Source organism: Anopheles darlingi, chromosome 3 (genome assembly GCF_943734745.1).
Source record: "Anopheles darlingi chromosome 3, idAnoDarlMG_H_01, whole genome shotgun sequence".
Taxonomy (NCBI): Eukaryota; Metazoa; Arthropoda; class Insecta; order Diptera; family Culicidae; genus Anopheles; species Anopheles darlingi.
The window spans coordinates 46,041,858-46,057,041 of NC_064875.1; the positions used below are offsets into that span (position 1 = coordinate 46,041,858).

At 50.3% G+C, this 15,184-nt stretch overlaps 4 protein-coding genes across 6 annotated transcripts in view; all 4 read left to right on the top strand.

Moving 5' to 3' along the window:
* Window positions 1-1,808: 1,808 nt before the first annotated feature.
* On the top strand, window positions 1,809-9,058 carry LOC125954640 (ecdysone-induced protein 74EF-like). Its single transcript, XM_049685106.1, has 4 exons — window positions 1,809-1,907; window positions 5,714-5,812; window positions 5,935-6,105; window positions 6,204-9,058. The coding sequence occupies exons 1-4, from the start codon at window positions 1,884-1,886 to the stop codon at window positions 6,831-6,833; spliced, it is 924 nt and encodes a 307-aa protein (XP_049541063.1). The 5' UTR covers window positions 1,809-1,883; the 3' UTR covers window positions 6,834-9,058.
* A 655-nt stretch (window positions 9,059-9,713) lies between these two features.
* LOC125955536 (dnaJ homolog subfamily B member 13-like) lies at window positions 9,714-10,780 on the top strand. The gene is made up of 4 exons (XM_049686668.1): window positions 9,714-9,781; window positions 9,857-9,924; window positions 10,028-10,130; window positions 10,204-10,780. Exons 1-4 carry the CDS (start codon window positions 9,714-9,716, stop codon window positions 10,778-10,780), a joined length of 816 nt encoding a protein of 271 aa, XP_049542625.1.
* A 716-nt stretch (window positions 10,781-11,496) lies between these two features.
* Window positions 11,497-14,788, top strand: LOC125954614 (uncharacterized oxidoreductase YjmC). Of its 3 annotated transcripts, none has more exons than XM_049685072.1 (6): window positions 11,497-11,890; window positions 12,424-12,727; window positions 13,281-13,661; window positions 13,733-13,947; window positions 14,031-14,387; window positions 14,455-14,788. In XM_049685072.1, the coding sequence occupies exons 2-6, from the start codon at window positions 12,499-12,501 to the stop codon at window positions 14,611-14,613; spliced, it is 1,341 nt and encodes a 446-aa protein (XP_049541029.1). In that variant the 5' UTR covers window positions 11,497-11,890; window positions 12,424-12,498; the 3' UTR covers window positions 14,614-14,788. The 3 variants fall into 3 exon arrangements, with proteins under 3 accessions (XP_049541029.1, XP_049541030.1, XP_049541028.1); XM_049685073.1 differs by lacking the exon at window positions 11,497-11,890 and adding an exon at window positions 12,028-12,148; XM_049685071.1 differs by lacking the exon at window positions 11,497-11,890 and adding an exon at window positions 12,149-12,250.
* A 109-nt stretch (window positions 14,789-14,897) lies between these two features.
* LOC125954630 (TBC1 domain family member 13) overlaps window positions 14,898-15,184 on the top strand; it is a 2,155-nt gene continuing 1,868 nt past the window's right edge. The window contains exons 1-2 of the mRNA XM_049685091.1: window positions 14,898-14,992; window positions 15,074-15,147. Of these exons, the coding sequence (XP_049541048.1) occupies window positions 14,973-14,992; window positions 15,074-15,147 (94 nt within the window). The 5' untranslated portion in view covers window positions 14,898-14,972. The remainder of the gene's footprint in view (window positions 14,993-15,073; window positions 15,148-15,184) is intronic.

Below are 15,184 nucleotides of genomic sequence, written 5' to 3' on the forward strand. Positions count from 1 at the left end.
GGCAACCGACCTGGAGAGCCGACCTAGAGAGCCTAGCAAGCTGAGCGACGACGAGCGACGAGCGAAGCAACCCCTCCGCCAAGAGCAACATCAGCAACACACAGAAAAAAAAACCAAAACAATGCGCCTCCATCACATGATAGGCGGCAGCAGCAGCAGCAGCAGCAGCTCCCCATCCATCCTGGCGCTTTACGTCGTATGTGTGTTGGTGCGATTGTTATGGTTTCTGTGCTATCACAAAATCGATCCGGCCGCACACTGCTCCATAAGTACATAAGGGGCCGCTCCTTGGCATGCCAAAAAAAAGGTAGACGGAAGGCGCCCACCAGCGCCGGAATTCACCAAAGTTAATCGGCGCAGAGAGAGAGAGAGAGAGAGAGAGATAGAGAGAGAGGCTTGGCTTGAACCAATACACACACGCGCGCTTTCGCCCGGGCTACTACTAAAGGGGGCTACTACTACTACTACTACTACTACTACTACTACTTTTAGACGACCAAACGTGGCCAAGTAACCCTAGCGCTGTTTTGGGTTTTAGGTGAGAGAAACAAAGAGAGAGAGCAAAGGAGAGAAAGCGCCATAGAGGAACACGACGGTGTACAGGAAGAAGGTTGGTGAATCCTGCAATTTTGGGTAAGAGAGCGAACACAACAACGACGGGCGACGGTGACTTGGACGCGGTGACGGCGACCGCAACCCTGGGAGTTTTTCGAAAAAATCAATAGAACCATAGTCGCGCGTTCGGTTCGATTCGGTGGTTGGTCCACGGACCACGACGTGGCCACAGACCATGTTTTTGGATGAACGGAGATTCCACCGGATGCCACCGTCGTGCACTGAGAAGTTGGAGGAAACTACTTGAGGTAGAGCAGCGCCTCCCAAAAGAACCGGGCTAAGCTGGATTCAAACGCTAACCGTCGCGTCGTTGGCGTTGTACTCAGCCAGCCAACCAGTCAGCCAGTCAGCTTACACATTCATCGATCCCCGTGCCGTGTGCTGCTGTGTACATCATTTTTTGCACCCCGTGGTGCACCATTCTGCGAAAAAGACATCCATTTTATATCCTTTCACGGCTCGCTGGTTGCTGGCTTTGCGCGAGCGTTGCGGGCGTCGCGCGCGCCTAGTGTAGCGGCACGGCTACTGTGTCGGTGGCTAGTGTGTCCGACATGTCCTATGTACTTGCTCGTGCTCGCTCTCGCTCGCTCGCTTGCCCTTCACGCTCCCCATGGATCCCGATCGTGCTCTGCATTACACACTCATCATCCAACCAACCTCACCAAAAAACCAAACAAAAATGAAAACAAGAGAAAAAAAAAACAGAAGTCATCTGCTACCCTCCGACATTGAGCGCGAGCGTCGTCACCATATACCAACTACACATCTCTACACGCCATCCCGGCCATCAATCCCCGGCCTACTACGGGTTTGCGAACCGAATGCGAGCTCTACCCTTCTACCCTTTTTTTTCACTTCTAATGCGTCATCTTCTTTCTTTTTTTCTCTCTCTCGCTCACTTCTCACTGGCGTGGCCCTCCTCCAAACAAGCAGCAGACTATCACCTTCCCCTGACAGATGGTACGGGCGGGGGCAAGGATACCAGCAAAGGCACAGGAGGAGGAGGAGGTGGAGGTGGAGGTACTGGCACTACCCGCAAGCCCAAGGAGCGCAAGCACCAGCGCGCGTACGGAAATGGTCAAACCGCCGGCGGGACCAACGGTACCGGGAATGGCGGAAGTGAAACCAGTCGGACCAGCAGCCCAACGACGGCACTCGGTGGTGGTGGTGCAGCAGCAGGAGCAACAGCAACAACAGCATCATCGTCATCATCTAACGGCGGCGCTAGTGCACCAGCTGCTGGTGCAGTTGCAGCAGCGGGTGCACGAATGAAATCACTGGATGCACTTACAGTAAGTATATACACCCGGATAGGAAGGGGAAGGCCGCACGACAAGGCATAGAGAGGGAGGGGGGGGGGTACCTGGGCTGTAGAGGAGGAGGAGGTCGGGATGCATTTTCTGCCAGCCAAAGGTTCACTTTTATTTCGGTTTTCCAGCCTCTGGTCCTTCGCTGGTCCCCCGTCCCGTCCCGTTCCGGTCGTCTGTCGCTGGCACCCGTATATTCAGATATTGATTTATTTTCAACAAGTTTCCCTGTACCGGAGCGACGAGTGCGTTCGCGGAACCTGTTTCCGGGTTTCGGTCTTTGTGTTTGCCGAGGTATATATAGGGGGGAGCTACTAGTAGGCGAAGAGAGAGAGGTGCGAGTGAAGTGAAGAATAAGCGGCTGCTGGGATGCAGCTCGAAAAAAAAAATAATCACTCGGGATAATTTTCAATCATACGAGAGGGATAATCGTATCGTAAACCAATTTGAATTATTTGAAGAAGAATTTTCGAATGTTATGTTTAAGATAAAACACCAACAAGCTAGTAGATCGATCGATCATTCTGCACTACTGGCCACTACCAACTGGCTAGCCCTAGCGACGATGTGTGTCCGTGTGTGTGTGTGTGTGGCCGAACCCCGAAAATATGATCGATTAAACGGGCTCCTGCTGCAGCTTTCCCTTCCTTAGTGTCCACACGCACTCAGTCGCGGGCGCTCCACGGCCAGGGTGGTGAGGTCCAGGATATTTGCACCTCATGGAGGACATCTCAGAGGGGGGGGGGGGGGGGGGGTCGGACCGTGAGGTGGTACTAACACGAACCCCACGAACCATCATCATCATCGATTGGCAATCGCGGCTGCGAGGCCAGCACCCTGGCATGTGTCAGCTCCCTGGCTACTTTAATTACGAGACCATTTTCGACTCTCCCCCTCTCACAGGGGCCGATGGTATGCGTGTTCTTGGTTCTTGTTGTTCCCTTTTAGCCTCGCTCGCTCGCTGAGGCTCGCCCGCTGTTTTGCTCCTTTTGTGGACGCGCCAAACCGGGCGCGCGCGAATCCAAGGACCTGCCCTGGTATGCGTTAGGTAGACGCAGACAAACACACACACACACACGCGCGTCGCTTCGTCCTCGCTCCCTTCTGGCCTCCTCGGCCGGAAGTGCATATTCCCGCTTATGTATTACCACGAAGCTCACGAACCAACCGGAGCAGCAGCAGCAGCTGCGGAGAGAAAGTGAGAGACCGGTCCAAAGGCTCCATGACAACGCGGGCGCCCCAATATAGAGTAGGATTCGGCATTCTGTTCGGCACTCACTAACACCACACGGACCGAGCTCCCCATCATATGGCGGCGTATCCATGGAGCCATTCCATCGCAGTAGTCAAAGAGCATGAGAGAAAGAGAGAGCGAGAGCGAGAGAGAGGCCGTGAGATCGAATCAATTTCCCGGTCTCGAAGGGGGATAGGGGAGGGGGCGGTGCTCCCCTTTACCTATCGTTCCTACTCCTGAGTCCTTCCTCCGGAAGACTTTCTTCTCTCGCACACTCATTCGCGCCCTTTTTCCCGCGATGTACACACACAAAGACACACGCACGCACAGCATTAGAAGGATCGGGTGTCGTTTGAGTTGGTGGAGACGGGGGGGGGGGGAGACTAAGCGGGGGTAGCGAGAGCATATTATCGATCCTGCGCAGTAAAAATGGGCCAAACGTGCTACTGCCACTGTCACTACTGCTTCTGCTGCTGCTACCGTAACGTTGTGTCCGGGAGCGCCTTTCCGGCGCTACTGCAGCCGCCGTCACCTTCGGACCTTCTCGAGAGAATTTCCCCCAATAATCCCCGCCCCTTCTCCTGCAGTCCAGTACCCGCCATGGCGTCCATTTGTTTTTTTTTTGTTTTTTGTTTCTGGTTTTGCTTCGAGGAATGTTGTTCTGGCTTCTGGCGAGCCCAGAAAGTGGGTGGACAAGAAGGTGGTGACGTTGGTGATGGTTTTTCCGCAGTGGACCCACCACCATGGTCGCGCTCGGTGGTGGTGGTGGTGGTGCCAGTGTGTGTGCCTAGGAGGTGGCGATCTCCCCCCCGCACACACGACGAACCCGGTGGTTGCGAGCGAACCCCGTTTTGGGGCTGCACGGGGATGGATCGATCGAGCTCCTAACCGCCGTCATGGTCGTCGTCGTCGTCGTCGTCGTCGCTGGGATGTGGTGCGTAGGCTCTTAGGTGGGCGCCCACGACCCATGTATGCTGCTGCTGCTGCTGCTGCTGCTACTGGGGCTTGGTTGTTTGGTATACGCAGCCTGCCAGCAGCATATTCGTTCCGTTCTCCGGCTTACATACAAGCGCGGACGCGCGGGTGTGTTCCCTTACCTCCTTCACACGATATATGCGATATTATGTTGCCGAACTGCGCTAGTATAGCCCCCTCCTCGGGGGAACGTATGGATGTCGCGACCAACAGAGCTCCTCTCGCTTTCTGGACGATTTTCCTTCAGCTCACACAAAGTTCCCTAGTTAACCGGATGAGCGAGCGAGTGACACGCGTCTCGGTGTATGGAGGGGAGTAGGAGGCATCTCGCTATTTTTCTTTGTGAGATTTTCAATCGATCGCTGCGAGAACTACTACATTTTGCATTAAAAAAAAGTCTTCGAAAAAAGGCGTTTTTGTATTCGAATTCGAACCTCAGATATGCGGCAAAGCGACCTAACAAATGACACGCTTTATTGTCAGCGATCTCCATCTTCGGAGGTTTGCAGCAAATTGTTTGGTACGTGATCCTCAAGTCGTTCAAATGTCCATTTTGGCCCCAATGGGAATCGAAAAATTGCGCGTTGTCTTATGAGAATAATTGATTTAAAAAGTAGCATAAAAATATGTAAATTTGAATTTTACAAAATTTAATCCACAATGATCTCGATCATACTGCTGCTCTCTGTGCTCTGCAGAACGCTGCTATGCTGATGGAAGCCAATGCAGCAGCACAACACTGTATGTAAAAAGCACTAGCTTTCTCACAGCAGGCCTCGCAGAGCGACCTCCTTTATGTACAGCCCAGGAGAAAGAAGGCGATATGTTACATTAATCGCGATACCATTGGAAATGAACAGCAGAATGGTGAATCGGAAAAATGGAGAAACAGGAAGCAAATGTATAAAAGGCAGAGAGAAGCCAGGACGACGGATAGAAAGAGTATACACAAATACCCGTTCTTACTAAACCTACCCAGCCACCCACCAGCACACAGAGAGAGAGAAAGAGAAAGAGAGAGAAAAACGATTGCGCCGGGCTTTTCCCTTCTAATCCGTTTTGATAGAATTTTCCACAGCAAAAAAATCAGACAGTGAGAGAGAGGGAGAGCGAGAGAGAAAAAGATTTCCAGAGCGGTAGAATGAAGAGAATTTGCTGGCGACTGCACTCCAAGCGTCGCAAGAGAGCGAGGAAGAGGGGGTTTTGTTTGTATACACACCATGGGCATCGCCTTAGCACGCGGCGGTGTTAGCGGCGGGGAAAACTAATTCGAGAACCGAGCAAACACTTGTTGCTCGGTGCACGAGACGCCCGCCCGCCCGCCCGTCCGGCCGGGCCAAGTACACACCCGAACCCAGGCTACGCTAGCGGGATGATGCGCGCGCTAACACGAACGTCATGAAGCAGCTCCGCGATTAGATCGATCTTCCATTTTTTGGTGGTCGTGTCGTGGGCAGGGGGAGGGATTCATACGTATTATTGCTGAGCAACAGATGAGTCATTTGAGAGGATGTCGAAATGAATCTGTGAAAACTGAATGCTTAAATGCTGATCACCGTTTTTTTTTCTCGCTTCTACCTAGAATCTATGCTGGCCCGATGGAGAGCAGTTCACGAGCAAGATGCGGAAATACTCAAACGCCGGAGGAACCAAGGCCAAAGATACGGCCAGCAATAGGAAGGTGCGTAGTACGACCAGCGGGCACCAGATCAGACCACTCGGGACACCACTCTGTGTATCATGCTCTAAACAAACCATTTGCTACGTCGCTAATTCTACCCTATTTCTTTATCGCAAACGCAGCAAGATGCCAACGAGCTAGATTTGGGCGTAGCATCGTCACCGAGCCGTGCCAATGGTACCGGACGGCGCACGAAAAAACAGACGAAACAGCAGAAAGAGCTCAAATCATCCGATGCTAAAGATAAACAAACGAATACGACCATAAATGCGACACCACCGGTAGAGAATAAGGTTCGCGTAGCAACTCTACGATCGTCTCTATGCTCTTTACTCTGCGGATATTAAAAAAAATATTTCCCTTCCCGATTTCTCTTCTCACCTCACTTCAGAACATTACGCCCCTTCCTGGATTCCAGCAAGCGTTCGGTTCGACCGAGATCGGCAAGTTCTCCGAGGCGTTCTTCAACAGCAGCCCCACACCGAACGACGCCAGTACACCCGAACATCATCATCACCCTTTGCATCATCATCATCATCATCTTTCTGAGCAACAGCAGCACCAGCAGCAGCAGCCGACGCCGCAACAGCAGCAGCAGCTCCAACTTCTTCACCATTCTCAGCGTACTTCCACACCCCACCAGCAGGCCCACCACCAGCTAAGTGGTGGTACCGTTGAGCAGCTCTTGATGGACTCACTGCACACGTACGAATCCGACGTCGACACGCTGAGCCCGCAACAGCAGCAGCAACAGCAACAATCATGGGATCATGCGGTAGCGCCAGGAACGACGATGGCTTCGCTCGATCGGCTTTCGTCCTACGAGAGTTGCCATAATGGTGCAAGCATCTCTTCTTCTGCTGCGGCGGCTGCTGCTGCTGCAGCTGGCTACAACCTGCAGATCGGCACATCCTTCCATCCGTCGTACTACGAATCGTCCTCCTACTCGTCGGACCACGCGGTAGACTCACCGCTCGGCAGTTACTTTAGCGAGATGACGTGTAATGAGTTTGTGAATTAAGGAAAATGGAGCCAGCGTTTGGCGCGAACCGTGCGCGACCGACCGTCCATTAAAACCCCACACCCTCCGAAAGCGTGGAGGGAGAGAGTGAAAGAGAGAGGGAAATGCGAAGCAAGAGATCGATACGATCTTGCAAGTGATGAAGAATATGGAAAAGAAATACTCGATGGAAAGTAATGGAACTAAAAGCCGAAACGCAACACTCATGAGTGAAAAGTGCGCAGCCAAAAAGCCAAAATGTTAGGTAATTCTCTCTAGAAACAACGCATAAACCAATATTAACACTTGTTGTTCGTTTCCTGTAAATAGCAACCCGTTGGTGGTCCTCGTTCTTAAGCAAATTCCCATTTTCAAACGACCAGCAGCCAGAAAGGAGCAACACGCGTTTTAACTAGTTTACTACTAAGAAGTTCATTGTTGTGGTGAAGAAATGAATCGAAGTATGGGATATAGGCGTCTTTCGAAAACGAATCTCATGAAGTCTTGTTATGTGTGCTCCCTTTGGTCCGATGATGCGTATTACGCTCCAGCTACCACAACCGTCTTGCACATTAACGTGCGTGTAATGCAAATTACAAACGAGCACAACGATCACCCAGCAGAGCGCACGAAACAGATCGGTCTAGTTGAATGGTTCTTCCATTCAATGCCACTATGCCAATTACGAGCCAACCTGACCACCTCAGAGTATTCCAACCCTCCCCACCCTTTCCTCTTTCCTATACTCCTTTACTATAGAGGTCTTCAAAGGATCGATCCTGTTTTAGACTGGCTGGCAAGCATTTTTAATCGAACATGTCCCCCAAAATCGAATCGCTGTTCTCTGTAACCAGATTGTGTGCGAAAGAGCACAGTTCGTAGTAGGCTAGGCGGATGGAAAGATACAGCATTATGGTTGCCAAAAGAAGGATTAACGAAGGAGCAGACGCTAGCACGATGGCAAACCACGAGTAACACACAACAATTCAACATGGAAACACAAAAATCTAACGGTGCCTTAACGACAAGTCATTTACGTGTTTACGAAACAAACAAAAAATCACCCCGACACACACCCACACACACACACACACGCGTGGTACGTGGTTTTTCTTTTGGTAGATTTAGTTGTTTTAAAAGTGACTAAATTGAGCCACGGATACAGACGGGCGGGCAGCCTTTTCGTTGTTAGTTTTTGGTGCGATGTAAAATTAAGTAAACACAAAGCAGGCGCGCAGAAGGCGTGCATCACCCCTCGCCGTTCTTCCGAGGCAAGCAAAAGAGGAAGAAACAAAGGGGGAGCTTACTTGCCGTACGCGATACGTTGACGATACCATTACGATTCTACAAAGCAGAAATCTTGAGGGCATTTTTTGTACAGATTAGCTGATTTTTGGAACGTTTTTAAACAAAACAGAGAAAAAACATGGGTGGGAAAGTAGCAACAAAAGAGAGGGAGAGAGGGAAAGAGGAGGAGAGGGTAGTAGGTAGCGAGGTAGGTTAGGATAGCTACTCCACGAAAATCTCACATTCCCAGCGGTTGGGCGATATCGGGGCGCACCTTGAGCTGTTTGAAAACGATCGCCAGCAAGCAACACTCTCATAGTAAAAAGCGACGGAAACGCCGCAAACACAGAGTTCTCGGGTGGCCAACATTTGTTAAAGAAAAACGACGTAAACTTATAATCAAACGGATCCGTGAAAGATGAATGAAAATCGTGGAAAAGTGTCGGCGCGAATGAATTAAAATTTTAAACAAGTCCCCCCGCATTAAACAGATTAAATCAAATCAAAATACCACCCACACCCTGGTGACACGCGACGATGGAGAACGGGTGTGAATGATGAACGTATGGAATATTGAAATACCTTTTTTCTATGTGATAAATACTAACCGTAAACAGAATTAACGTTTTCCGCCATCCAATTCGGCATGCTGGAATAGATTAGGTCGAACGTCTTGAAAACCGTTACACACGTTGGCAAGTGCATATAGGAAGGATCTTGCTAGCTGGAATGCATTTTGGATTAGGTTGCCGTGGCAATCGTTAAGCGAAGAACGGAACGGAAGTGAAGGATAAGCGCAAAATGGAGAGGAATCTACCACTGATAAAAATGTGAAACATGAAACAAGTTCAAATCAACCAAAACTCAAATTAAACCCAAACGAGCCGAACCGCTAGGCGAGATGGCATGCTCCCGGGGTGGGGGGAGCAAAGGCTAGCCTGCTGCGCAGCCTAGATACGAAGTGCAGCAGCAGCAGCAGCAGCAGCAGCAGTAACAGTAGTAGAAAGAACCGAACACAACATACAAACATTAAAACAAACGTTTTCAATCAAAATCTAGTTAATTGACGAGTTCAATAAATCAATTTTTGACAACAGAAACCGACGCTTTTTGTACGCTATGCTTCTATACTGTCATGTATTCTTCACGTGCCCACATGGTGTTATTACGAACAATTTATTTAGGTAAGTAATATTTTTTTTCACTTAAAGAACTATATGGATATACATTCAGAATAGTTAAACGTAACCTGGGCAACAGAAAACCCTTGCGTTCGCCATGGCAACGTAGCAACCGCTTGAATACTAACTACGTTTGACTCATTTCTGCCAGTTTGCAAAAAACTCTCAAAAACGGAGAAATGGAGAGTTTCAAAGGGTTGGTCCGAAGGGGAAATAGGTGTGGGATCTTCACCGCCTCGAGATCGTATGGACACGAAGGAGTTTCACGCAAAACAAAGTGTGCCGTGTGCCGTGTGCAGTGTCGTCCCCGGCCGTTGTTTCCATCTCTCCTAATCCGCTCTCTAGCAAAGATCAATTCATCCCCAACTGTCGCACCGAGCAGACGTCTTCTTGTGAGAGTGCACAAATTTATTGTTCGAAAAATAAATTAACGATGGGTTTGGATTACTACGCTGTGCTGAACGTCCCGCGCAACGCCACTACCGAGGAAATTAAAAGAGCGTGAGTAGGGTTTTGTGTTTTCTCCATCAATGCACCGCCACCGTGATCCGATCATGGCAATCTTGTGTTTTATAGCTTTGTGAAATCCACATCGTCGGGCGAAACAGACTTGGCGCTGTTGAGCGAGGCATACGACGTACTGGGTAAGTTGGTGCATGCAAGAACATGCAGCGTCTCGAAGGGGAATAGCGAATGAGTCATTGTGAGATCGGAATTCATCTCCGCCATTCCCTCCCACCCTTTCAGTTAGTGTCAAGCTGCGACAATTGTTTGACGATGTTGGTGAAGAAGGCCTGAAAGGGGAACCGTATTTTTATGAGTTTTCCAAGGACAGTGCGCAACTGTTGAAGTAAGTAGAGTGCGTCCGCTACAACCGTATCTAGTCGTGTACACCCGTGATTATGATGTATGTTGAATTGCAGGGAAGCTACTGGAGAGAGCACTGCTACTGATTGCAGCACCATCGTAAAATATCCTGCGCATGGTCCAACAGACACCAGAAAGCCAACGTTCATGTGGAACTCACCCATCAAGTTGCTGATCAATGTGCATCTCGTGGAGTGCTTCTATGGATTCATCAAAAACATTCATTACAGCAGAGCGCGAGTTAGTAACGGTGTCATTACCTGGGGGCCTGAGTACGCAACGGTTTGCCTGAAACCCGGATTACCGCACAAAACGGTCGTCGTCCTTCCGGGTGCGGGTCACATCTACGAAGATTTGCCACCCGGTGAGGTTCATCTTCTCTTCGAACAGATTCCGGATCCTCGCTTCAGCCGATACGAGGCGGACCTGCAATTGCAGCAACCGCTGGCACTGGCCGACGTGTTCCAGGGCAAGCCGGTCACGATCATCGGTATCGATAATAAACTTATTCGTCTGGAGATTCCGATGGTGACGGCACCGATACATCGTATTACCATCCCCGGTGAGGGCATGCCGGTACCCGGTGGTAACGGAGCTCGTGGGAATTTGCAGATCATATTCACAGGTTCGTAGGCTATCTGCGGCTTGTCCGATGTCTGTGTGGGCCACAATGATGCGATTCCTTATTTTATTATTTGCAGTTAGACTCCCTACATACGTACCGCCGACAACAAATCGCAAAATTGGACGCATTCTGAGTCCATTCAACAATTAATGGACGCCCAGAGGCTCGCTTCGTTATAGGACCGGCTGGTTTCAAATACAGTTTTATTAAGTTTGCTCAAAAAATTATTTAAATAAAGGATGTGCTTCAAATTTAAACCACAAAAAAAAGTAATAAGTTTATATATTAGGGTTGGAATAACTACTTTAACAGAAGATGCAGTAAAAAAAATAACGCAATTTAAATGCTTCGTAAAGCAGCAGTCTTAGTAGTAGTTATGCTACGCACATTTCTCCTAGGGACGCGTTTTCCTTCATGATGCTCGGCATACTTTGCCACGTGACATTCACCATACACTGTACGCTAGCGTAAATTCATTCATGGATTACTACGCATGGCAGCTAGGTGCCGAGGGTGTGGCGGAGTAGGTAGAAAGTGATGACGACACTATCAACAAACCATCAACGTAGTAGTAGTAGTAGTAGGCGTCGTGAAACCAACGGAGAAGTGGGTGTTTGTGGGACTCATGCGCCTTGCTGGGGCTCGGCCCGTGTTACCATTATCATGAGAAAGTGCTTTTTACGAAAAATCATATTATTAAAAAAAACGCGCCACGTTCTACGCGCCGGGCCAGTAAAACCGTATTGTCTACCTTTCAATTGACCTGCAGCGTCTTTGCTACTGAAGAAAAGCGGCAACCGAGGCCGAGAGTTCGCTCAATCGCAGGAATTGGGGCCTTGTGTATGTGCGGATAAAAAGTTAATTTTAGGTTCCGCGTTGTAGTGCTGTAGATGGGCCACCGGGGTCCGAACCAACCGAGCGAGCGACCTTCCGTGTCGTGACCGATCCGTAAGCGAAGCGGCGGCCAAGTTCATCGAACGACATGCAGCAGTAACAGCAGTGGTCTTTCATCGCTCGCTGCAGTTCGAGAACGTTTGCAGACCAAACCTGACCTGGAGTATCGACGCTGATAGAAGGTGTGGCAAGTGCTCATCTCTGCAGTCCATCAAGAGCGAGCGGTAGGTATACCAGAGTTGGATCGATCCGGTGCATCGTTACGTAAAGACGCGAGCAAAAGCAAAAGGTTTCAGCGCCAAGAATTGGAGTACATAGTGTGCGTCGCAAAACAACAAGTGCAACAGTTGACACACACAGCACGGTGCATTCGGCCGGCAGCAGAGCAATTGCAAATGCAGTTGGCGCTCCCGGTGGTCGTGTGTGGTTCGTGAATTCACGGGAGCGACGACGGGATTCCATCGGCCACTTCACTGGTATAGGTGTGGCTGGTACTACTGTTTATGATGGTTAACATCGATCAACGCCGCAGGGTTGTTGGAAACGAGGGCCCTTGGATGGGGACTGCCTGTAAACCCGTTCCGGTATTCATGAGCGCGTGACCTTGGCACCACGGAACTGTTGAGCGTTTCTGTGTTTTGTTCAAGAACCCTCCACCCCCTTTTACCCCTTGCGTCGTCGTAGTTTAGGACAGAACCCTTCTTTCTTCTTTTCTTCAGAAATCGACATTCTCTCCCTCTCTATCATCTTCTTTCAGCTAAAGAAGACGCCGCCGTCGCCGGTTGTTTGCTATCTCTATCCACCCAGCAGCAGCACATTACACGCACGCACCATGTTGGCTACGACATCGTCGTCGCTGGTGAGCTTCTTGCGCCGAGCACCAACACCACAATGGCACGTGTCCGTCGGCGTTGCGCAAGGAATGTGTGCGCGCCAAATACACACTCTACTGGTGCTGCTGGAACCCGTTGTGCTCCACCAGTCAGTCGTTGGCCAGCGATCTTGGAATACACAGAAACGGAAACAGTATTATCAGCACCGTGCGGGCTCCGGAACGTTAGGTGAGTTTGTGGGACCGCGGTCAGGCCACCTGTTCTCCTGTGTGCTAATAGCTTAAGTCAATATTAGGGTGGCGTGGTTTAGTCTAACGCATTTCCAGCGATTTGATTCGATAGTCTCGAACGGAAATTACGCGAGATAGGTCATAAGTGCATGTAGCAATTGAAGCGACCTACGATTTGTCTTCAGCGTAACCAGCGCTCAGAACCTTCTGTCGGCTGACGTGACCCCCCGAGAGACAGTCGCGCTGCTATCCCCTATCTTGCTTACAGCAGTGACAACGGCAATCGCACTCGCTGACTACTTCACCCCCGATGTCGACGCGTGGTGCGAGATAATCGAAAATATGGCCAGACGCTCCCAGCAAGAGGCATTAGTGCCGGCGTGCTGGACGCGGAATCTTATCGGTGCGACCTGGAAACAGGGCTGCTGATTTATTCGGTTGTTTGCAATCCGGACACGTTCGTTTGGAGTGTTGTTTGGTTGGATTCCTTTCCTCTTTTTGTCTGTAGAATCGATAAACAAAAAAAAAATGTCCGCTTCATTTCATTGCAGGATCAAACAGCAGCAGAACCATGTCCGTAGCAGCATCAAAGCAAGGCCTGGTCGCGCTAGAAGAGGCGAGACGATTCATGGTCGATTGTCTGGTTAAATCCAAGACACCGTTGTCGCACGCACAACAGCAGGCGGATCTGCTGGCTGAGGCGGACTATCGGGGTCACTTTAGCCACGGCATGAACCGGCTCGAGATGTACATCAACGATCTGCACAAGAACGCGTGCGACGGTGCGGCCGTACCGACGATACTGAACGAAACGTCGGCCACGGCCTGGGTCGATGGGAACAATGGGCTTGGTGCTGTCGTCGGTAACTTTTGCATGGATCTGGCGATCAAGAAGGCCAAGGAGGTCGGTGTTGGTTGGGTGTGCGCTAAGCGTAGGTATTGCAGGGTGAAAGGGTTGGTCGACAGACCGGTGCTTACGATGTGTCCGGCCATTGTCCCCTAGGATCGAACCATTATGGTATTGCCGGTTGGTACACGCTGCGTGCGATGAAGGCCGGTTGCATCGGGATGTCAATGACGAACACCTCGCCACTGGCGAGCCCGACGCGTAGCAAGGAAGCAGCCCTCGGTACCAATCCCATTTCCGTCGGTGCACCGGCCAAGGACGGTGATGGATTCGTGCTGGATATGGCAACGACGGCCGTGGCCGTTGGCAAGGTAAAAGGCAGCAGCAGCAGCAATCGATCATGAAGGCCACACCCGGTACTGAGGAAGAATGGTTGTGTTTGTTTGCCCGGTAGATTGAGATGCAGCGCCGCAAAAATGAACCGATTCCACACGGATGGGCCCAGGGACCGGATGGACATCCAACGACCGATGCGAGCGTGGCCTTCGATACGGCCTGTCTGATGCCGCTGGGTGGCAGTGAGCTAACGTCCGGTTACAAGGGCTATGGGCTCGGTGCGATGGTGGAAATGTTCTGCGGGGTACTAGCCGGTGCTAACTATGCCACCAAGATCCGTAAGTGGACGCACGCCGGTGCGGACTCGGAGGCCGACCTGGGCCAGTGCTTCGTAGCCATCAATCCGGCCTGTTTTGCACCCGGTTTCGAGGATCGTCTCTCGGACATGAATGGTATACTGCGCAACATGCCAACGGTAAGTGGACAAGTAGATCTCCTTCATTCATTTAGTTGTATTTGAATTATGTTTCTGCTTTTTCTAGACTGATCCCACACTTCCGGTGCTTGTGGCCGGCGATACAGAGCGACACCATATGGAGAAGGTGAACAAGGCTGGTGGGCTTGCGTATCACGTGAACCAAATCAAGACCTGCACGGAGCTGTCGGAGCGGTTGGGCGTGAAGCCGATTGTTCTTGTTTAATCGCGCTCGTGGCAGTGACCTAAACTTCGAATGCATTTGGTTGGTCGACAGCATTTCTTCTGGACATATCACATATGCCGTGCGCTTCCCGGAACGCGTTCGGCCTTGCATTTTTTCTCCGGTTGATTGTGAAAACATGCGAGATTTATTAATTGAAGCAATAAACCACGTTAAAAAAGTTGATTTCGTTTTTTTTGTTTTCATCGAAGTAACGGAAATAACTCGAATTTGAACTGACAGCATGACACTCAGAATGACAGCGCTGTCAAAAACAATTCGTAAACAATCATCGATCATTGACCTCAATGATTAATGATTGAGATACAAAAGGAACGCGTCCGTAGAGTGGATTCCGGGTCATGTCTCTCTACAAAATACGGTAAATAATGATTGCAGAGGTTTGCCGTGCTTAAAATTAACTTAACTTCCTCTTGATTACCTCGAATCGCTCGTTTAATAGGGTGGCTGATCTGGAGGCGCTTCTTGACGAGGACGAGCTGGATCTGAAAGCGCTGAGGAATTTTTGCTTCAACGGTAAGGAGGATGACCAGCGGAAGTAGACGCCCCTCGT